At 45.2% G+C, this 24,239-nt stretch overlaps 1 protein-coding gene across 1 annotated transcript in view; it reads right to left on the reverse strand.

The window, feature by feature from the left end:
• LOC125760312 (uncharacterized protein K02A2.6-like) overlaps positions 1-19,588 on the reverse strand; it is a 38,331-nt gene extending 18,743 nt beyond the window's left edge. Inside the window, exons 1-2 of the mRNA XM_049420195.1 lie at positions 19,334-19,588; positions 18,578-18,588 (exon numbers count right to left, since the gene is read on the reverse strand). Coding sequence (XP_049276152.1) covers positions 18,578-18,588; positions 19,334-19,588 — 266 coding nt within the window. The remainder of the gene's footprint in view (positions 1-18,577; positions 18,589-19,333) is intronic.
• Positions 19,589-24,239: the final 4,651 nt, after the last annotated feature.

The raw sequence follows: 24,239 nt of genomic DNA on the forward strand, positions 1-24,239 counted from the left end.
GTAAAACGATAGAAAACGGTTCGCGTTGGTATTGCAATGGCAGAACATGTGTTGTTCTGCTTTTGTGCGAACGTGAAAGTTTTTAGGAGGTCGAAGAGAGAGAAAGAGAGAGGAAGTGATTACGCGGGTGCAAGATGTGCGTGCGCGTGCACGTTGGTTCTTCTCATGGCGCATTACGTTGTGTTTGTATGTCCATATGAGTAACTAAGATTCCATCCAAGTGCATATGCTTTTACTTGTGTGTGCTAAAGGTCATTGCGTGCACATGCGCATGCGTGCCTCTATGCGTCTGAATCGCTGTAGCTTCAAGTAGATTAGGGTGAGGATTAAATGCGTAGGGGAGCATAGAGAAGATGGATTAAGCTGTAGAGCAGAATGAATAGTACACCACCGTTAATTGAAGTAAATTATAACGGCTAAGAGTGGATTTGGGCAAGCATTATTGCTTAATGTAATAGAGACAAAGTCGATTAAGCAGGATTAAGGTGTGGGGCAGTGTGGAGAAGTTCATCAATGACAAGTGAAGTGAATCGCAGTGGCTTAAGGCAGATTAAGGTGCGGACTAATGCGTAGAGTGGTATAGAGGGGATGGATCAAGGTGGATCAAGGTATGGGGCAGTATGAGGTAGTACATCAAACTTAATTGAAGTGAACCACAGTGGCCTAATGTGGATTAACGTACGACATAATGCGTAAAGTTGTATAAAGCGAATGGATTAACGTTGATTATGATGTGAAGCAGCATGACATACACCGCAAATGTTATTTCAAATGTAATTTCAGGTGGTTAAAAGTGTGAAGGGTTATAGAGATGATGGATTAAGGTGGATTGGAATGCGAATAAAGGTGTAGAAAAGGTGGATTAAGGCGGATTAAGGTGTAGATTATTACAAAAAAAAGCTGGATTAAGGTGCGATACGATATGGAGTACTATATCAGTGTTATTTGAAGTGAGTCAGAGCGGATTAAGGTGGATTGAAGTGTGAAGTGGTATAGAGATGATGGATTGAGGTGGATTAAGGTGTAGGTTAATACAGAAAAGGTGGATTAAGGTGCGGTACGATATGGAGTACTATATCATGCAATGTTATTTAAAGTGAGTCAGAGTGGATTAAAGTGGATTAATGTGTCAAGGGGTATAGAGATGATAGATTAAGGTAGATTGGTGTATGGAATAGGGTGTAGATTAATACAAAAAGGTGGATTAAGGCAGATTAAGGCGTACATTATTACAAATAAGCTGGATTAGGGGCGATACGAAATGGAGTACTATAGCAATGTTATTTGAAGTGAGTCAGAGTGGATTAAGGTGGATTAAATTGTCAAGGGGTATAAAGATGATGAATTAAGGTGGATTGGGGTACGGATTGAAGTGTAGGTTAATACAGGAAAGGTGCGATACGATATGGACTACTATATCAATGTTATTTGAAGTGAGAGTGGATAAAAGTAGAATAATGTGTCAAGGGGTATAGAGATGATGGATTAAGGTGAATTGGTGTACGGATTAAGGTGTAGATTAATGCAAAAAGGTAAATAAGGTGAGTATAAGGCGGATAAGTGAGTCAGGGTGGCCTAAGGTGAAATATGTGTCCATTACAAGGAGGCATAATTATGGTGGGTTAAGGGGTGAAATAGTGTAGAAAAGCTGGATTAAGGTGTGGAACAGAATGGAGTATTGCACAATTGTTATCTTAAGTGGATCAATGTAGCTTAACGTGGATTACGGTGTGTATTAACGTTCAGATTAGTTTAGCAAAGATGGATTAAGGTGGAATAATGTATGAAAAATACTGTAATATTGCGTAATTGTTATCTGAAGTAAATCAGACCAGCTTAACATAAATGAACGAGTGGAATAACGTGCTGAATAGTTTACCGAAGATGAAATAATGTGGATTAAGGTGCGATTCAGTATAAAGTACTCTATCGATGTTATTTTGAAGTGTATCAGAGAAGCTTAGGGTTGATGAATGTGTGGGTTTACGTGATGAATAATTCGGCGAAGATGAAGGAGGTTGATTAGGTTGTGGAGTGGAATGAACTTCAAAAAATGTTTATTTCAAGTGAGTCAGAGTGGCTTAAGGTGGATTAACGTGCAGAATAGTGTCTAGAAGATAGATTAAGGTTGATTAAGATACGCAGCATAAAGGAGTACTGCATAAATGTTATAATACGCAACTCAATGCGGCTTAAGGTGGATTAAGGTGTCGATTAACGTTCAGTATAGTATCGAGAAGATGAATGAAGATGGATTTAGGTGTTTAGCAGAATGGGCTTCTATAAAACGTGATTTCAAGTGAATCAGAGTGACTTATAGTGGATTAAATTGTGCATTAACGTGTACAATAGTATCAAGAAGATAGATTAAGGTGGATTGAGGCATGGGTCAAAATGGAGTACTGCATAAATGTAATGTTAAGTGAATCAGGGTGGCTTTGGCGGGAATAAAGTGTGTATTAACGTGCTGAATAGTTTAGCGAAGAGGGATCAAATTGGATCAAGGTGTGATGAAGTACTATGTCGATGTTATTTGGAGTGAATCAGAGTGGCTTAGTGTGTATCAAAGTGTGGATTAACTTGCTATATAGTATGACGAAGATGGCATAATTTAGATTAGGTTTATAGCATGTAGATTAGGTTTGGAGCAGAATGGACTTCAACAAAATCGTATACTTCAAGTGAATAAAAGTGACTTAAGAAGTTTAATGTTTGACGGAAGCCCGTCTGGTCGGGATGATACATGGTGAAGGTAAAAACCTCGAGGCACTGCGCCGACCAAAATGAAAATTAAAACACACAGCAAAGACGTTTCGGCTCCCACACGGCAGCCTTGTTCACAAGTCACGGGAGACTTGTGAACAAGGCTCCCGCGTGGGAGCCGAAACGTCTTTGTTGTGTGTTTTAATTTTCATTTTGGTCGGCGCAGTGCCTCGAGGTTTTTACCTTCACCAAAAAGTGGCTTAACGTAGATTAAAAAGTAGATGAACATGTGAAACGGTCTCGATAAGATGGATTAACGTGGCCTAAGGTACGAATAAGAATGAACTGCCGCATAAATCTTATTTTAGGTGAATAAGGGTGGCTTAGGGTGAAATAAAGTGTGGTTAAAGGTTAGAGTGGTTTAGCGAAGATGGATTAAAGTGTGATACAGAATTAAGTACTACATCAATGTTATTTGCAGTGAATCAGGGGGAATAAAGTATGAAATAATGTGAAAAGTAGTGTAGAAAAGGTGGAATATTTTGTGGAGAAGAATGGAGCACTACTAAAATGGTATTTGACGTCAATTAGGATGACCTGTGCTGGAAAAAAAGCGTGGATTAATCAGAAGAGCAACCCCCCCCCCCCTCCCCCCACCGCCCAAGAGGCAATGTTGCCGCCCGAGAGGACACAATATTTAATTTCCTGACTTGTGGTTGCGCTATTGAGCCATGTTCAGGCAAAAGCAAAACAAAGAATGCATATCCAATTTCGCCGTTAATGATTTGGAAGCTGACGTAACCATATGAAGCCTGCTGCCTTTTTTCTGCCAAACACGTCAGTTCAACAGTTGCATAGGAAAAACATAACACATTCAATCAGCAGGTAATGACTAGGACTGATAGTATGTTGATGTGTCCTTTACAAAAAAAAATACAACTATACTTAAATAAAACGGCAAGCTGGGTGACTTGGTAATTGAAAATGCCTTTGCTATAGGGCAGCGTGGACGGAGGACTATAAGGAACGAACACACACGGTCGCTGACTTAAAACTGATTTTATTTGTTTCACATAGTGGGTTATCAACACAAAAAAGAATCACGTGGCGCGTACTTGTCGCTAATTCTTCGTCATGACAAGGGATAGAGGTCTGGCTGACGCACGCACATTGCTTCGCAGGCATGTGGCAAGTTTCCACAATCTCGTGATTGATTTGGTCATTACTTTTATACATTACCTTTGTTTTATGAAGCATTCGTTCGCAATTGCATGTCTTGAAATGCGCAGCAAGGTTCGCGCTAGTGGAGTTCTTTACAGCGGTGGGATTCTCTCATAGACGGACGTTAATGCAGGCCCCGTCTGCGTGAAGTGCTTTTTACCACATGACAGTAGAATGACATCAACTCCACTTATTGGGCATGCACGACAAGCACGAATGCTTGTTGTGCTTTATAGTACATGTAGCCTTGGACGCCAGTTCGGGTCGACTGACGAGATTAACATTGAACATTGAACATTGTTTATTTGCAGGAAAAAACATACAAAATTTCCCTGCGGGCGGCAGACACGTTCACCATGCTTAAAGAGTTACTTCGGAAAAAGCATTCCCCCAGCATATCGCTTAACTGTCTTTTTTTTTGTTGAATGATAAGGTTTACTGGAAACTGTTTCTTCGATTTAATTCTACAGCTTGTATACTACCCCTTTCCCAATCTCTATTAGCCTTTCACAAACAGATACAAGCGTGCTTTTTGGAAAACTGGCCGTCTCTAAATGGTCACGCTCTTGGGAAAAGCTTTTCTACACCATTCCACACCGTAATCCACCCTTTAATCCACCCCAACTTTACCTCTCTATAGTACTCCGAACTTTTCTCCACCTTAAGCCACCCTTAATCACTTCAAATACCATTGATATAGTACTCCATATCACATCGCCCCCTTATCCACCTTAATCCACCTTTTCTCTATTATTCTAAACCTTTATCCGGAGCACAATTCACCTTCATCCATCCTCTCTATAGTACTACACATTTTAATCCACCTTACGCCACTCTGGTTTACTTCAAATAACAATTGCACAATACTCATAACCCACCTTAATCCGTCTTCGCTTAACTAATCTGATCGTTAATCCACGTCGTAATCCACATTGAACCACATTTATCCAATTAAGATAACAATTATGATGTTATAACAATTATGTTCCCTACATTATTCCAGATAAATTATTCTTTTCTATGCTAATGTACACCTTAATCCACCTTAATCTACTCTCACTCATTTCAAATAACATTTATGTAGTGCTCTATAATATATCACACCTTAATCCACCTATTTACACTATTGCACACCTTAATCCACCTCTTATTCCACTCTAATCTCGCCCCTCTAGTACTTCGCATTTTAATCCTCATTAATCCACTCTGACTGACCTCAAATAACATTGATATAGTACCCGATATTGTATCGCACTTTAATCCACCTTTTCTGTATTAATCTACACCTCAATTCGTACCCCAATCCACCTTAATTCGTCATCTCTATACCCACTGACAATTTAATCCACCTTAATCCACCTTAACATTGCTATAGTACTCCATATCGTATCGCACCTTAAGCCAGCTTTTTTATTTTATTGTACACCTTAATCCGCACCTCAATCCGCCTTAATCCATCATCTCTATACCCACTGACAATTTAGTCCACCTTAATCCACTCTGACTCACTTCAAATAACATTGCTATAGTACTCCATATCGTATCGCACCTTAATCCAGCCTATTTGTAATACTCTACGCTTTAATCCGCCTAATCCACCTTTTTGTATTATTCTACACCTTAATCCGTACATCAATCCACCTTAATCTATCATCGCTATACCCCTTCAAACTATAATCCACTTTAATCTGCTCTGACTCACTTCAAATAACATTGATATAGTACTCCACATCGTATCGCACCTTAATCGATCTTTTCTGTATTAACCTACACCTTAATCCGCCTTAATCCATCAGCTCTATACCACTTCACACTTTATTCCACCTTAATGCGCTCTGACCCACTTCAAATAACATTGCTACAGTACTCCATATGGTATCGCACCTTAATCCAGCTTTTTGTATAATCTACACCTTAATCCGCCTTAGTGCACCTTTTTGTATTAATGTACACCTTAATCCGTACGCCAATCCGCCTTAATCTATCATGTCTATACTCCGTCAAACTTTAATCCACCTTAATCCGCTCTGACTCACTTCAAATAACATATAGTACTCCATATTGTATCGCACGTTAATCCAGCTTTCTTTAATAATCTACACCTTAATCCAACATCTGTATGCCACTTTCCACCTTAATCCACCCTAATGCGCACTGATTGACTTCAAATAACACTGATATAGTACTCCATATCGTATCGCACCTTAATCCAGCTTTTATTGCGATAGCAATTAATTATATGGACAGTCTCGGCTGGTTTTTGCCGTCGCCGTCATGCTGCGTATATGTATAAGTATGTATATATACATCAATATCCCAAAGAAAAATAAATCAGAAAAATGCTTCCGAAGCGCGGAATCGAACCAGCGATCTCTCACTTCGCAGCGCGGTGCGCTAAGCACTACTCCACAAAGCGCAGATCCCTCAGGTAGCTAACGGCGAGCGTTAATACACACCCTTTACCGTTTGCAGTCCTCCGAGTCGGCAGGCGCTTATAAGCGTTTCTTCATTACCAGCGAGATGGCGCTAGGAGCGCGACGGGCGCACTTAAAGGCGTCGGCCAGCTCTCTCGCTTCTTCTAATATTTGCGCAAGGAGAACCTTGCCCTTCCGCTGTCTACTCGCGCGCGCGCTCGAACAAGCCACGGCCGGGCTAGACCGCACGCGCGCTGAGTGGCGCGCGCGTGGAGTCTAGCCCGGCCGTGAACAAGCTACCGCAGTGTTCAAGATTCCCAGCAGATGGAGCTACGTGGTACCTCTCACTAGAGTCACTCACCGCGCGTCGCGTACGTGTAGCTAAAAGCGTTTCAGATGTCGTGCACGTAACGTACGTGTACTTTTCACGTTTGCGTACGTGAATTCCCTACGTACGTGAAATTAGAACTGTCTAGTAGCTGCCGGGTAGTGATGAACGCGCGCTAGTTGCAGCGCGTCCACCACGGGCCGCTTTGCTATCGCATTCATTGCTTCGCCCTTGCGGCGAAACTGACTTTTTTTTTGTAATATACTACACCTTATTCCGCCTTAATCCACCTTTTCTACACCTTTATTCGCACCCCAATCCACCTTAATCCATCATCTCTATACCCGTTCACACTTTAATCCACCTTAAGCCACTCTGTTACATTTGAAATAACATTTGCGGTGTATGTCATTGTGATGATGGTTTCGTGGGCCCTCAGACACAGACAGAGTCACAGACAAGAAAACATTTATACACAACACTCATAAAAAGACAAATACATACACATACTCTTGCTGGACACTAATGTACATAAGTACTCTTCCCTAAAGCCTCAGTCCTAGCAGTCCTATACGTCTACACGAGTATCCGCGCGCTCTGCCTAGTACGGAGTCTATTGTTCCGTAGACGCCACTCACGGTACCGAAGACCGCGTAGCTGACGCACGCTCGTAGCAGGAGAGGCACGACGAGCCGTCGACGTGGCAGACCCAGATCCCGAGCTGCTCGCTCAAGACCCACCGGACCACTATGCACCCGGAGTAGCACCGAATCCACTCAGCATTCGGTAGTGCCGGACCGGAAAACGTGGCACCAGGACCACGCCCTCAGAAGTCGGTAGTGCCGGACCCAAGCAGCCTCAACACCATGGGCCGACTCGGTAGCTGGCTGGCCTCGGACACACCATCTGGCACACCATCAGTAGCTTGGCCTGGCCCGCTCGCACGTCCACCGCAGGAACACGCCGCAAGGCCTCGCCTGGGACACCCGTTCGCCACAGGAAACGCTAGGCTCGTCCCGGCTGGTCTGATGGCCCCCAGCTCGCGGGTCGAACGAACTGCTTCTTGCTCGATCGCTAGCCACGCACGCTCTGTCATTGCTCTGTCCGTCGCCGTTCTGAAGCTCACGCGCTTCACGTTGGCCTCTCTCGCGCGCACTCCGTCGTCTTCTTCAGTTTCGTTTTCGCTTGCTAATATCGTCTTACTACAGTCATGCTGCTTCACATCTTAATCAACGTTAATCCATTCGCATTACACAACTTTGCGCATTAATCCGTACGTTAATCCACTTTAGGCCATTGTGGTTCACTTGAATTAAGTTTGATGTACTACCTCATACTGCCCCATACCTTGATCCACATTGATCCATCCCCTCTGTACCACTCTACGCATTAGTCTGCAGCCACTGCGATTCACTTCACTTGTCATTGATGAACTTCTCCACACTGCCCCACACCTTAATCCTGCTTAATCCACTTTGTCTCTATTACAATAAGCAAAAATGCTTGCCCCAATCCACTCTTAGCCGTTATAATTTACTTCAATTAAAGGTGGTGTACTATTCATTCTGCTCTACAGCTTAAAGGGACACTAAAGGCAAATAACAATTTACGTCAGAGTGAAAGCTCAATGTATGACAACGTCTAAAACGGCAATATTATCAACAGCAGTGCCCTACTTACCGAGAAATTAAGCTAAATGTATCACATGATGAGCGCCACGTGTGGGACATTTCCGAAGTGATCCCGATGACGTATGAGTCTTCCTACAATAAATCACTAGTAATCAAACTAGCAGCAATTAGAAAAGAACCTTCCGTGCATCAAAAGACGTAATAAAATGCTGTTTGTTCGTTTCCGTTTGATTCATGGAAAAAAGAACCTCTGTGGCGTTGCCTTGGGGAACGGCGCGCGTGGTTGAAAGGTTCCGTTTTCGCCGAACTGCGCTTCGCCCGGCGCCCTGCTTCGCTCACGCGGTCGCGTCTCAGTGGTAGTTTCGGGATCGCGTACTGCCGCGTGTGTTTTGCGCGCTCGTGAAAGTCGCTCTGACAGAAAGTTCGACAAAACGCCACATGCAGCGACGCCGGCACTACGAGCCCTCAGCAGCATACCGCGTTCATCGGGGCTCAAGTCGCCGAACTGGAGCCCAGCGTCGCTAGCCAACGTCTCGTTGTCAAGTTCTCCGTCCACATCCATTGCGGCGATTGCGGCAAGCTTCGATGGCCGTTGTTGCTGCTGTGGGTCCCGCTACTTTCGCTCTGCTGCTACTAGTGTCGGCGGCCGCGCAGTAAAGGCGGGCAACGCTGAGCACGGCAGCAGTGACCTATGAGAGTCTGATTTCAGGCGGGTGATTTGAAGCGCGCTAACGCGATGCGGACCACTGAAACGTGTTCTTATTTCAAAAGAAGCACTTCCTTCGCATAAAAGTAGCACTACGAGGTTTCTGGACCGCTATTTCAACAATCAACGTCGACTTAATATTTGCCTTTAGCGTCCCTTTAATCCATCTTCTCTATGCTCCCGTACGCATTTAATCCTCACCATAATCTACTTGAAGCTACAGCAATTCAGACACATAGAGGCACGCATGCGTATGTGCACGCAATAACCTTTTGCACACACAAGTAAAAGCATATGCACTTGGATGGAATCTTAGTTACGCATTTGGACATACAAACACAATGTAATGCGCCATGAGAAGAACCAACGAGCGCACGCACACACACACATCTTGCACCCGCGTAATCACTTCCTCTCTCTCTCTCTTCGACCTCCTAAAAACTTTCACGTTCGCACAAAAGCAGAACAACACATGTTCTGCCATTGCAATACCAACGCGAACCGTTTTCTATCGTTTTCTATCGTTTTACAGTTCCACCTTTGCACATTCCAATTCAATTTGCCCTCCCGGGGAAGGTGTTGAACCAGAACCCCCTGGAGTGTGCTTTCACTGCATGGTCTCATAAGATGTCGCTGTAACTCAGAAACGGGATAACGATAAAGTTCCGTTTCTGCGCATGTCATTCAAAGACAGCTCACTCTAATCGTTGTTATTTGAAACTTCTCGAAATTCGGCGGATATATTGAGATATAGTGTTTTTAAAACACCACCTATTCAGTTACGGTGCTGTACTGCAGGGAAGCTCCAGAAAATCTGAAGGGGCAATGTCCAAAATTTCTGGGTATGAGCTAGCAAAATGACCATTTAATAAATTTCAACACGTAAGATAGCAATATCCCTCTCAGGCACTGCTTGACAAGCGAAAAAAAATCAGGATATACATCACAAAGACAGACAGACAGACAGACAGACAGACAGACAGACAGACAGACAGACAGACAGACAGACAGACAGACAGACAGACAGACAGACAGACAGACAGACAGACAGACAGACAGACAGACAGACAACGAACTTTATTAGATCCTGAGGAGTTACTGAAAGGACCCCCTAACGAGAGGCCCTTGTAACCGCTGGCCGCGCCCACGTAGAGGACAGAACAAGGAGGTTTAAATAAAACTTGCTGGAAAGGAAGCCGCCTATACTTCCCAATGGGCCGCAGTGAAGCCTGCCCGCGCGCGCGGCGGCCATCTTGCCATAGGCAAGAAACATGAGCGGCGGAGAGACGCGATCAGCGCGCCCGCCGCGCTGATCGCGTCTCCGCCGTGGTTTTTGACGGTTATGGCGAGCATTAAGGGAGAATTTGTCAACAATAAAAAGCCAAATGGAAGATAAGAATGCAGTCAGTTTTATTCTGTTTCTTTTGGCGTTTTTCTTGCAATCATTCACACCGAAGAAGGGTCTGTATCACTGGTTTTTAAAAATAAATCATCCTCGTAAGAGCACACCTCACTTCTCGGCACTCATTTCCCTGTTTATTTCATTCGTCATATGACGGAGTCTTATGTATATGTGAATTAGGCCACTTTCTTTGAGCGGAATATAAATGTGGGTGTCCAAAGCACTACACTCAAGGATATGCGCATCAAGGCTTGAAAGCCATTTTTTTTCTCAAGACAAGGTTGAAACCTCCAATGATTCACTTGCATTGGAACTGTCAATGATTCAATTAAAAACGCCCAAGTGGCATCCTAAGTCGTAATTTTAAGCCAACGAGCATAATACACATGCAGTCGGTCCCCGTGCATTCCAGTCCCAAAGTCCACATATCTAACCACTTAGTTGCACACAATCTGAACGTATTTACTCATTTGTCAACAACAATCAAAGTACAGTAGAGTTTTTGTGCGGCATTAGGCTTCCTTTTTCGAGACAGTGATTCATCTCTGAAGCCAGCATTTCCTTTTATGGAATTCTGTATACCGTTATATACACGGTATACAGTGCTCGATTAAGCTTCGAGCGTACACACTCCTCAGCTGACGGAGAAAAGAAGTGCAGCGTTAGCACAAACGCCCGCAGCTCGGATGGATACGTGCCGTCTTTTCGTGCCCTGTGGACGGGTTGCTGGAGGGAAGACTGCAGTGAACATCCCCCTGCCCTACTCAGACATCTCAGCTTTTCGTCCTCGATCTCCTTCATTATCGCTTGAGGATCGAACCTCGCTATTTTTGGTCAGTCTGCAATTTCTCTGCTGCAGAATCTTGAGTTATTTTACCTCCCCTTAGGAAACATGAAGCGTTTCTTCGTAATGCTGCCGTGTAGGTGATGCAACTGTCACATCTTCAACAACCTTTTTTCAATTTGAACACGGAAGGCCGGACAACAACAACCTTTTTTCAATTTGAACACGGAAAGGCCGGAGTACCCCAGGGCCTCGCTTTATTTGCAGCTGGAACGAGCATTGCACAGTTTAGACCTACTGGTTTTACTCGCTGCACTGCATAAAGCAAATACAAATAACGAAAAGGCACGAATGTAAGAAAAAACAGCTCCTTGTGTAGTGCCCAAATGACGTTACACCTAACCACTTAACCTCGTGGTTGCGAGCTACCCTTTTATAACACAGCAGGGCAGCCGATAACGAAATCTAGAGAGTCGCCTATTTATATAATTTCAACGAATAGCAAACGGGCGCACGTCCTTTTCCGATTCGCGCTCCGCACCGGTGGTATCAACAAGCACAAGAATGTGTATCACTGGGTTTTGCAAGTGTTTTACAAATGCATCAAGCACAGTCGGACAACTCCCGGTCCGGTCGAAACAATTCGGCGAGAATGTGCCTCTAACATGTGATCGCCGTCTTTTGGCTTCCAGACTTTCCTTCAAACAGCCTGCCCCGACGTGCTTCGAACATTTGGGTGCTTAAGAAACCGGTTACGAAAAAAAGAATGACCGTCATATGTGAAATCAGAGACAGATTGCGAGCTGTCAGCATGTGTTCCGGCATATAGAGAAGTTTTCATCAAGCTTGAAAAGTTCTGCTTACAACTGAAACTTCGTCCCAGAGTACGTTTTCGCTCGATTTATATAGCCGTACGCAACGTACAATGCACCCAACGACACCCGGATGCCACCACGTCAGAAATCAGCTGGAACATCTATGCGACCGCTGCAGCATGCGTTGCGGAATGCACGCTTTCTGCCTATGGCAAGATGGCGGCGCGCGGCTTCAGCTGTGGGGCGCCTCCTCCACTCCAGCAAATTTTATTTTAACCTCCTTGGTACAGAACGCCGTGACGCTCCGCCCTTTCCTGGCCCCTCTGGATAGCCTGGGCTTGTTTTCGGAGTGCCGTGCTTCTGATGGCCTCCTCCCATTCGGCTTCGCTGGAGAGAACGGTTTTAGGCAACGTGGGACATCGCCAGAGCATGTGAGCCATGGAACAAAAGGTTTCACTGCAGTCGGGGCAACCAGGGTCAACGTCCGAGTACGTCTTACTGAGGATGCCCCGAGACGGGAAAGACCCCGTCTGCAACATTCTCAGAGCAGCTGACTGAGCTCTGCTAAGCATCGGGTGAGGAAGAGGATAGACCCTCCTGCCTAGTTGGTAATGCTTACTGACTTCATTAAATGTCAGAAGTGGATCATTCTGCTGAGTCCCTTCCTGCCCCTCCGGAGCCTCCAGACCGTCGTGGCGCGTGAGTTCTCGCGCACGATCGTGGGCCAGCTCGTTGAGGTGTGGGAAGCCCTCTAGAACGTTCTTCCCCATGTGTGCGGGGAACCAAGCAATAAAATGAGAGCCCGGACAAGCCCTCTTCTCTAGAATGGAGGCCGCCTCTCGAGCGAGGTTGCCCGATTCGAAAGCTCTGATTGCCTCCCTCGAGTCGGTGTAAATGTAGGAGCGCTCTGGGTCAGACAAAGCCAGCGCTACCGCGATTTGCTCCGCTATACCCGGGGTGGCCGCCCAGGCGGAGGAGCGAAGCTGCCCCCGCCCGTCTATAACCGACAACGCGAACATTCTCCTGTTCCCGTACTGCGCTGCATCGACAAAGACGGCGGAGTCCATGTCATCTTTAACTCTCCTGAAGATGGGAAACAAAAATATCTCAGTTGTGCCTAACACCAACACACGATTTCAAAGTTCACTGCAGGCTCACTCCTGCACATGACTTGCTTGCATGCCTCCCTTCGCCGCGACTTTACGCAGGTACACGCGCAGCCTCAGCCTCGCGGAGTTTAAAATTAGGAGCTTTTCCATAGCTTCTTCGTATTGTTGACAGCATCCTGCCAACTTCGGCTGCGGAACCTTGTTTAGGTATGCAGTCACACAGTAGCGCACCGAGGATTTCTGTCAGGGGGGAAAGTCATGTGATTGCATATTTGGTGTGTATGTCGAGGGGAGGGGGGACCTTGCGTAACATGCAGTTTCCTTGCTTCCGCTGGAAAAATCGTAGAGCAAATAAAATGCCAAATAATAATAACAACAATGATGATGATAATTATTATTATTACTTCTTCGGCGTTTTCCAGACACATCCTAACTGTTAACTTGCAAGAGCCTGACAGGGCCATGAATTCATTAAGCGAAACAGTTCACGTAGAAAAAAAACGGCAAATTTATTACACCAACGCATAACAGTTCCCAACAACCTTGTCTATCACAAAATTAGTTTTGCCGCTCCGTGCAGTGAGAAGGGGGACGATATGCCGGCCGGTTGGCGGTCGCGCAATGCTGTTAAGAAAAATTCTGCAGGTCAGCATGTTCTAAATTATGAGAGCCGAACATCATATATTATGTTTCCTTTGAGCCTCGTGAAACTATATCTCAAAGTGAATTGTCAGCCTTAACTAGCTGCATTTGCACGAAAGGCATAGCCTGAATAAATACACTGACTCCATGACAACAGTTCATAAAGAGCTCATATTATATCAAGGGAATAAATCATTGCATAGAAACAATGTGACTGGGGTTAAAAAAATAGAGAAATGACGCCACACAGATTCAGACACCGAGAAACTTTTTATTCGGGTCTACAAGAGGTCTATAAATTTAATTCTGTCAAGGTCGTCTCGTATGTTTGAAATGTGAAAGATTAATCTGAGATCATGAAAAATACTTCCGAAATTCGTTTGGGTAGGGTAGGAAAATCAGTTGGCCGTTGACGCGTATTATCATAGCATCGTTGGCAAAATTAAAGTCGAATCAGGTAAGTGCCTCAGTCGTGTTTGCCAACATTGCGACAGAAGGATTTGCGTCTGTCAAGGCAGCTGCGTCATCACAGGCGTGTTTGGTGCAGTTGTGTGCTCGTTCTCTTGTCTTGCTGCTGATGTTGGCCACCTGAGGAACAAAACTCAGAGAGAAGTAAGCATTATACACTATTTCAGTCACCAGCATGGGCACAAGAAAAGCGCCTCGCTTCTGATGGTAGAAAGGGGGTTAGGATCAGGGAGAAAGTCTGATGAAAATTCATACTCGGGGAAAGCACGCAAGTCGCGCTGGCGACAGACACGATAGCGGCGCCGATGGTTACGTCACAGAAGACGGCAAGTTGTAGAGATATGGTCATCCGTTTAAGCTCTTACCTAGACAGCCGTGGCAGCGGTGAGTTTTGTAAGCATTTTAGAAAGTTATTAATGACTGGTGGAGTGGACTAACTCTAGAAATGCGCAAGCTATATCAGTTGGAACAACGAAGAGAATGTGCGAGCCAGACAGGTTGACCTATACAGTCCTATACTAACATTAGGAATGCGTTAATAATGAACTGGCGAAGTGAGCGAAGAGCAAGATAATATATAATGTGGACAGAGCCCGAAAGTTGTAATCTGTATGATTAAGCACAAGTGAAATAGCTAAACCAAGCGAAGAAAAATTTTAAACAAACAACTACAGGCATACGCATATTGTAGAAGCTAGTTTAAAACCACTCAATTCAGTAGGCAGCGTACATAGGTCTGTTCTCAAGCAGGCGTTTGTAGCAGTGGCGCGTTTGCGGATGAGACACTCCACAGCTTAAAGTCCAGCCGTCGTGGCTTCGTTGCCAATTCGTCCAAAATCTCCTCAGGTGATAGAGGAACTTCTCGGTGAATATTTAGCAAAGCTAGACCATTTAACCTTAGTGCTCCAGTCGTGTTGCGAAGATAGGTTTTAAGACGTCTCAGAGTTGAGAAGGACCTCTCACTTGTAGAAGTCGTTACTGGGGGAGTAGCCATAATTTGAAGAAGTTTTCGGATCACAGGAAAGATACCAGGCGGGCAGGACTGCAGGGCTTCCAAAGGACCCATTGGGCGTTTTTCAAGCCGCTGAAGCTTTCTGTACCAGAGATGTAGCTCCCCCACGGCAGACGACACGGAGTCCCCGACATCAGAATGGTAGCTCTCACAGAGAATGCGCATTGCATTCTCGTCGTCCTTGCTCGGTAACAGGCTTAATGAAGAAGGAAGGAGAATTTTAAATTGAGTAAGAATGCTCTTGTGCTTCACGAATCTCTCATCGATTTGTTCTGTGAAAGCTTCGAGAAATGGAAGGAACACACAACGACGGAAATACTCCTCCGGTGTCGACGAAGGCACATTTGAGCGCATCCTTTGCTGACCAACGATCCTTGGCATTTCAATAACCAAGCCAATCTCTTCACAAATTGACGTAATTTGTTCAAAAAGTTCATGAAATACCTCGTGAGCTCGGGATCTAAGGTTACGTGCAGTAAACAAAACGTCATCAGCCAATGTGAGAGCGGATGAAAGATCCATGTTTACAGTTTGCAAGTATTTGCTTAACGGCAAGCTTATGGAGAAAACTTTTTCCGCCACAAAGAGACAGACAAGAAACTCGCTTCTCTGCAAAGCGCACAGTAGGATTTGAGCGTTCGACGAAGCTTCCCGATCACTCCAGCTGTCGCTAATGTTTTGGAGAGTAGACAGAACGGGATGGAGAATATTTACAAACACATTGAGAGCATCGTGTCTCTGAACCCATCGTGTTGGACAGAGCGACTTCAAGCGCGTCACGCGAGCTGTTGGTACTAACTTTTCAATTTGGTCACCTAGAGCAGCTTGGCGTTTTGGACTCGCATGAAAAAACTCACAAACTTTCGCCACGGTTCCCATGCAATTTCTAATCTGAGGCACAGAGCACGCACTTGACAGAATTAAATTGAGGCTGTGAGAGGCACAGTGAACATAAATGGCGTTAGCACACTGCTGTCGGACGTGTGCTTGAACGCCGTTGTAAGCACCACTCATTGAGGCTGCACCGTCATACCCTTGAGCTCTGATATACTCGGTTGCAATGCCTATATCATGTAAGCTTTTTAAAATTGTATCGGCCAGGCCCCTTCCCGTTAGGTCAGTAACAGGAACAAACTGCAGAAATTCCTCCCGAATTTCGATTTTTTCCATATCCACGTAGCGTGCGCAAAGCGAAAGCTGCTCAACGCCGGCTATATCGGTTGTCTCATCAGCCAATACTGCAAAGCATTTAGCAGCATTCACTTTAGAAACTAGCTCTCGCAGAATAATGCTATTACATGCTGAAATAATCTCACTTTGGGTTCTCCAACTCGTGTAAGTTGCATTAGCGCCGCATTCTTCTAGGTGACTCTTTAGAGAATCATCGCCGTTGCAGGCGCGCAACCTAAGCAGGGCCTTGAAATTTCCTTCGTTCTCTACAGGCTCACGCGACAAATCTATTCGCCCGCCATCTCTATGACCTCGAAGAGCAACTCCCTGCCTTCCGCACCAGATTACCGTTGTAATAACAGGAGTCAGGTTTTTTCTGTTTTTGGCTATTTGCTCTCTTAGCCCGCGGTCAAGGTCCTGGTCAATAGGGTTCTTCTTGCCTTCTAAAATTTCTAGAAAATTGTCCGCACCAAGGACGCTGTTTCTGTGAAACGACTTTTTCTCATGCTCGTTAAAAGCCTCAATCGTATTTTTCCAGTTGTCGAACTTTGACATCACAAGTTTGCCAGAGGGCAAGCCTCGCGCACCGACCCCAGGTGGAGCGAAAAGGACGCAATAATTACAAAAGGCGCCGTTCTCCTTTTTTGAATAGACGAGCCAGTTCCATGGCTGCAGCCACCGGTACTGAAATTTCAAATTCCTCGTTCCCGTTGGCCTGAATGGAAAGGTTGCGGCAGGTGTCCATGCGCTCGTCAGTAGCTCCTTTTTCTTGACATCGGTAACCTACAAAAGATTTGTGTAATTAATGTACAGGGGCTAACCAGAAATGCTCGCACTGGCAGCGTCAAGGGTTGAATCCCTTATTCTGTGTTATCATAGCAAAATATGTTTTTTAAAAAGAGGCTACGAAAAAAGATTGCTTTTATACGCAGTTTTTGTCGCTTGCTTAGATTAGGAAGTAACAAGCACCACTATGATACGTGTACACATAAACATTAATTATTAGACAGCAATTATGCATATTAAAGGTTCTACTAAAGTTTGTTCATTCCCTTCTAAACTAATAGTCTGAGGGCACCGGGGGGGGGGGGGGGGGGGTTTGCTCGGAAATAATAAATCGACGCCTTCAGTTTGATCTCGAAAATTTAACAAACTCTGGGGTTTTACGTGCTAAACCACGATGTGATCATGAGGCACACCGTAGAGGAGGGCTCCAGAAATTTCGACCACATATATGGGGCTCTAGTTTGTGTGTTTTTTGAACATTGCGCATGAATTATTTATTTATTTCGTGGGCGCTCCACAACATAAAAAGCAGCTGCAGTCTTAAACTGCGTAGAAATGTGCAATCCTTCTTCTGTAATTTTTCTTTTCGATGTTCTTTAAGCGCTAGAAATGCACGAAAAGTCAGTTTACAACTAGCCGAGCCTTTAAGTAATGCCCCTTCAGCTACACTCATAAACAGTGAAATCCACGTGAGAATTTATAAGAGCATAAAACGGTACGGGCGTCACGAACATCCTCCGAATTTGCCAAGGTCTACAAGGGCTGCGAGGCAAATCTGACAACCCTCAGACTCCGCAGGAGTGGCTACAGCCATGCACATGTGACATAAGCAGAATAGGTCTTATGGCTTTCCCCGTTTCAGTCGCCATTCTAGACTGTAGTTAACATATCGTTTAATGATTGATTCGATTTCAGTTTGTACCTGGCGCGTTAGAAAGACGAAAGGAACAAAATACATGGCTGAACCCACGACACATTTCCCTGTATGGGAAGTGAGGGACAGAACGTGCTCACAACTGGGAAAGCATCCCAATTTCATAAACCCATTTTGAACAGAAACCAAGCAATGGCATCGGATCGAATAAAACAAGTGACATTATGCAAAGAGCTAAAATCTAGCAACTAGAGTTAGCCTAATTTTTCAAATAGGCCCTCAATGTAATTTAAACATATTCCGATAATCAAAAAATCCTGAACCTCACGAATTTATTTTTACGAGTTGGTAATTCGAACAAAAATATAGATTTCGGAATTGATGAGATTATTCTGCGTAAATCCACTAAATAAAGAGAAGTAATTAAGGAATGGAAAATGAGACAGCTGCCCAATCATTAGAGTGCCCCAAACAACTTGCGTACGTAAGCTGCTGCTTTCTCTTGTGCTCGCCTTGGGGGCAGCTGCAGGAGAACAGAAAAAAACGGGCAGAGTACAAAACAGTACATACCATATAGATTGCTTCGATGTCTCATTTTCCAATCTTTAATATTGGAAGCCGGGAGGTGGCGCGTAATCAACCACCTGCCAAAGGGAAATTTTGTATTTCCGTTTAGCAGGTTGCTTTGTCATTAGGTACATAATGTAAGTTTTGCCATGTCACAAATACCGAACTGTCTACATATTTTGCAGGATAAACTCAATACATACGAGTTACGCACGTGAAAGACTAATATTTAGCTGTTGAAGATTGCCGATAGCTATGATTGTTGTCGAGTTGTGCCGCTGTAAGAATGAATTTTCGAGATATCAAAACGGCGGTTGTTGCCATTACAGAAAAACCCACAATAGTAATTAAGTGACCTATAGTAGATAGAACCATCTGTCTCATTGCACTTGAATGAATGCATATCGGGTACTACTGCGCCAGTTTGTACACTCTGTAAATATTGATTATATACAAACATTATGTACAGTGCTCGTCAAATGAAACCCGAACAGCGGCAAGCCCCATTGACAGGCGCGCGCATCCGATTTGACCGCACTGCGCATATGCGCGCCTGTCCATGGTGATAAGTGGACGGCGCGCACTATACCACTGCGAAGGCTTGCCGCTGTTCGGGTTTCATTTGACGAGCACTGTACAGTTCAATGCAGCACACGTACAATTCTCACATCATGGGTAAACTGCATTATAGCCACACTTACCGACTTGCCGGTGTAGATCCCCAGGTCATTTGGGTGCGCAGGTTCGTCGAATGAAGCATCGTCGCTGAGGACTTGCTGACCGATGGACTCATCTGACGACGATATCTGATCAGTCACCGGTTCCTCTACGACTGGAATTTGGCATTGCGGCGTTGCTGCATCTCTTGAATCCGCACACGGACTCTTTTTGGGAAAGTAAGTGAGTAGCGTGTTCGGCTGGCGCTTCAGCGAGGAGGCTTTGGCTAAGTAGCTCATTGTCGACGCTGATTCGCGCAGCAGACACAAAAAGAAGTTCCAGCAAGCGAACTAAACGTAGGTATGGGAGCACACCAAACTTTATAGCTTCCGTCGGCTATAAAAAAAGAAATGGTAAAGAGAGAGAGAGATGTTTATTGAAAAAGGGAAACGTGGCGCCCGAAATACCTTTCGCACTTGCCCAAAGTCCTTCCCTTTCCTTGCTAAACGTACCCAAAAACATTGACTCATTGTGCCACGGTTTCTTGCTCCGCCCACACACAGACGCGGTGCAAAAAAGCGCTCTGGGTAGGTGGGATGCTGACAGCGCACACGCTACGGTTTTCCTAACTTTGAAGATACCACACCGTCCGTGCTTTGACAGACGAAAAATGACACTCGTGCACTGAACCAGCGTACTAAAAGCAAGGCTTCCTCAGAAATGCAGGAACCAATATGAATGTGCTTAAAGTAATTTCGTCGTGTGGCCGTGCTATGCAGCCTCGGTGGGGTCGCAGTAGCTTCGACGAACGAGCCGTGCTTGAGGTCGCCTTTCTTCTCGCCGCACTAGCGCACCACGTTCAGAAAAAATGCACGATCACTCCGCTGCAGCCATTAAGGAACAGACGACACGACTCGTCTGCCTGCGCCACAGCAGCTGTACTATAACAGGCACACACAAGGGATGCCCTTGAAGCAGTGGCTCATTGTTTCCCTGGTGTACGAGCGGCGCAAGGCTGGTCTGTGGCAACACCCCCCCCCCCTCCTCTTCGTCTTGTGTTTCTTCAGTGGCTGCAATGTCCGAATCGTGGTGGGTGATTCCAGACGATGAGCCGGCAGTAAACAAGCTCCTAAGAAAATACAAAACATGTGTGTCGTCGGGTCGAAACTTGCTTCAAAATTGAAGACATGTGCCTAAAAGGTCGGCGGATGGATCGGACGCCGCCGCCGGCGTGTACGCCGTCGACGCCTTATCTTTGGAAGTTTGGGTGGGCATTGTGCAGACGTTTGGGAAACGCTCCTTCTTCAAATTTTGAGGAAAGGAGACGCGTGAATAGGGCTTCTTTTCTTGTTCGGCGTGCATGAAAGGGTGCATCAGGCGGCGGTGGTGCACGTCCACAAGAACACAGCCGTGCGCCGAGTGCCCCTCATCGTACATCGGCGAGACCAAAAACTCTCCCGAACGAATTAGACAACACGTAAACGACGTCCGGAAATTCAACAAAGAGCGCAGCGCTGTCGCCGAACACGCCGAGACGTTTGACCACAAAAGAGACTTCAACAGAACGGCCATCCTTGAAAGTGAAACCAAATGGAGGAGGAGATTACTACTGGAGTCGTGGCACATTCAGCGAACCACTCAAAACATCAACCGTTCCCTCGGAACCCTGCGCCCGGTGTATTCGCATGGGCTACGCTCCGCGGTAATGCATGGGGTCATTGACCGCACCGAGAGTGCCTTCAAAACGCCGCTGCAAAGTCCCCCCTGAGGATGGAACCAAGCCGGTTCCGAAACGTCGGGTTCTTCGGTGTTTACACAAATTTGGTTGGAGATTAAATAATGTTTTTCTCAGTTTACTTACCCAACCAGACAGACTTCTGTCTAATGTTTACCTTCAAGAACACAGGAGTTCGAGGGCTTGACGGGTGTTGAAGTGGGGGAGGTGTATGGCTGTGTGTGCCTGTGTCGGTGAGATGGGGGCAGAGAAAGGGGATACTTGGAGTGCCGGGCTGCGAGGCTGTACGCCCACGTCTTTCTTTTTCTTTTTTTTTTTGCACTGCGCAGAGAGGAGCGAAGGCCCAACGTGTACATAAGAGGCAGGTCGCCTTCAGTGAGGTTAGCGTTGTTTGAGGCCCTTTGGATATGCCAGGATTAATTTCCGGTAACTGGTTGCGAGGACTCCAGTTTCAGTAAGATTAACTCAGTGGTATACGTCTTGGGATGTTCGGCTAGGGGGTTGCGATCTCTTGTAAAACTGGGGACGTCGTTTCCGTTTTTCTTTGAGGTTCTCGGTTTTGCTTATGCAGCTGGCGTCGCAGCCATATCAAGCAATTTTTTAGACAATGCCTTGGGTTCTCTCTTTCGGCGGCCAGTCTTTGGTAGCAGGCAGAGAACGCGCATAGCCGAAAGTGACGTATTTCTGTGGTGGTGTTGATTGGGAGGGCCTGTTGCTGGATTTCTCTGCTTCCGTGGCTGTGTTTGTGGAAGTGAATTGCTTTCTGAATGAAAGATTTTAAGTAGCCATTTTTGGTGATTGTCCTGAATATCGTGCCTTTTTCCTTTTTTTCTTTCTTTCAATTTGTGTGCAGTGGTATGTTTCTGCCCCTTGCGTTAATGTCTTTACGGCTGACGTATTGTGGATTTTTAAATGGCTAGAAGTGAACTGAACATATCGACTAGTGTAGGTGTGTTTCCATAGTTTTATTTTCAGGTTACGAGAACTTGCGAAAACGGCAGGGAGTCTGATATTTTAAGTTATAAGGGTACTTGCTTGGGCCAGTTGGTGCGCAATAAAAAAAAAAAAAGTGGTGAAAGTGGTGCGCAATAAGTAACAATGATATTTTAAGGGTGAACGAAATTATAATCCGATGGAATTTAGATGAGAGAGGAAATTCATGACTTAGCATCTCTTGACGATCAAAAAACAGTCGTTGAGAGTATCTGAGAAAGATTTTCGGCTGCAGCTGGAATGAGTTGAGAGCTTGTTCCTCGGTGTGTTCCATAGTTATATTTGCATGATGACAGAGATGGACACATAATTTCAAATAGTCAAACATTTGTGTGGAAGCTTTTATATTTAGCAAAGTTAATGTGATGCGATAAGCACGGAAAAGGAAGGTTCGCGCTACATGTACCTGGAACGTCGCAAGTGCTTCAAATGATCTTTTTTTTTTTTCGTGGATCGATAGTTACTTTGATTTGGTCCTGCCAAATAGAACAATATTGTGCCTCGTTCGCACATTGAAAGCGGCGCCAATTGCTAAGACCTTTAATATAAAGCGGTGGCACGTGACTATAGAATTTAGGGCTTGATAACATGTATTTACAGCCAGATAAGCTCCCTAAACTCAAGTTGGCCGTCGGATGAGTGCCCTCGTTCTCAGTTTGTGTTTTGCAGAGCTGTGATGCAAAAAGAATGTATGTTGGCAAGGAGATCGCATATCATTGACTATTTAAAAGAAAACAAGGATGCTGCTTGACGGACACAATTCACGTTCACTATAATATCAAGGATTTTAAACGAAGTGCCGAAAATGCCGCTGGCAGCGACACCGGGAACGTGCATCACTAAGCGTGTTTCCTTTCCAGAGCGAGTAAAGCCATTGAATGCACATGACAACGCTAGTGAGTGCTCTATAAAATGCGCTTTATGATGTCGAATTTGAAGAAACATGCACATTCAAGGCAAAACGACCATAGCATGTTTATTGCGCAACTATCGCTCTCGCGCCTTTATAGCCATTAAATCTTGCTGTGCGGCAATTTGATGGCATTTATTAGGTACCCGAGACCTTAAACACGTTAGGACCGTCCCAGTGAACCAGGTATTATTTGAATGCATGCAAGTCAGTGCATTAGATTTCTTCGTGTGAAACGGATTATATGTGATTCTGCGTACACAGCTGCGTGAGCGGCTGCATCTAATATATTTTCATGTCACATACATTGTGCACCGAAGCCTGTGGCTAGGCAACGCATTACCATTGTACACCAACAATACTTTGTTTCAAATGTTCCGGGATATCTCCGTGCGCTGTGGCAGTAATCAAAAAGGGGCAAGAAAAGAAAAGGGGTCCGACTGACAGCCCGTGAAAGCATCTTTTTCGTCCAAAGCTGCGTCACTAGGACTCAACGCAGAGCCACAAACCATGCGGCTTGCACTCATTCAGTTTGTAAGCAGGTCAGTGAATACAGCGCATTTCTGGAGTCAGTCAGGAAAAATCGACTTCAAGCCACATTCTGAATAAAAATTGGAGGACCCTTAAGCTTCGCCTTTAAGAGTTGAACGCGATAGCGAAATCCGGCCCCTAGTGCGCACTTCAACCACTAAGTGCATACTTAATAATCTGTATTGTTACACACACACGCACACAGATAGACATGTGCGCGCGCGCGCAAATGGTAGAGGTTTTCGATCTAAAACAAGAATCGCAATGCCTACAAGATGTACGCCGCGCGCTTGCCATCTCGGAGGCCATAAAGAGTCGAGACATATTTCTCACAATGCCTCACAGATGGCAGCACATTATCTAGCGTTTGCTGTTTTTTTGATCAACGCCTCCTCTAGAAAGCCAGCGTTCGCTTGATATGTTTTCTGCTAGATGGACATAGTTGTCCATTTTTAGAGCTGTTTGAAAGTTCGTGTGTGTTTTTAGCGGCGATGGCTGCACGATCCCGGCCTTTTTCGACGTAGTTTGATGGTCTTGCCAATGCGCCTACAAATCGCCGAGTGGGCTCGTTTTTGTCGTGACACCTGCCGAACAAAATGTGTTAAGGGGACTCCTTCACTACATGACATTTATGTAGTGTTTTTTTTTCTGAAGCCGCTGCAAGTAACATCGTGGCTTTGTGGTAGGACACCTGCTTGCCACGCGAACGGCCCGGGTTCGATCCTCAATGGGACCGAAGATCTTATTCTTTATTTTATTTGCTTCTTTCTTGATTTTTAGC

The sequence above is a fragment of the Rhipicephalus sanguineus genome, chromosome 10 (assembly GCF_013339695.2).
Source record: "Rhipicephalus sanguineus isolate Rsan-2018 chromosome 10, BIME_Rsan_1.4, whole genome shotgun sequence".
Classification (NCBI taxonomy): Eukaryota; Metazoa; Arthropoda; class Arachnida; order Ixodida; family Ixodidae; genus Rhipicephalus; species Rhipicephalus sanguineus.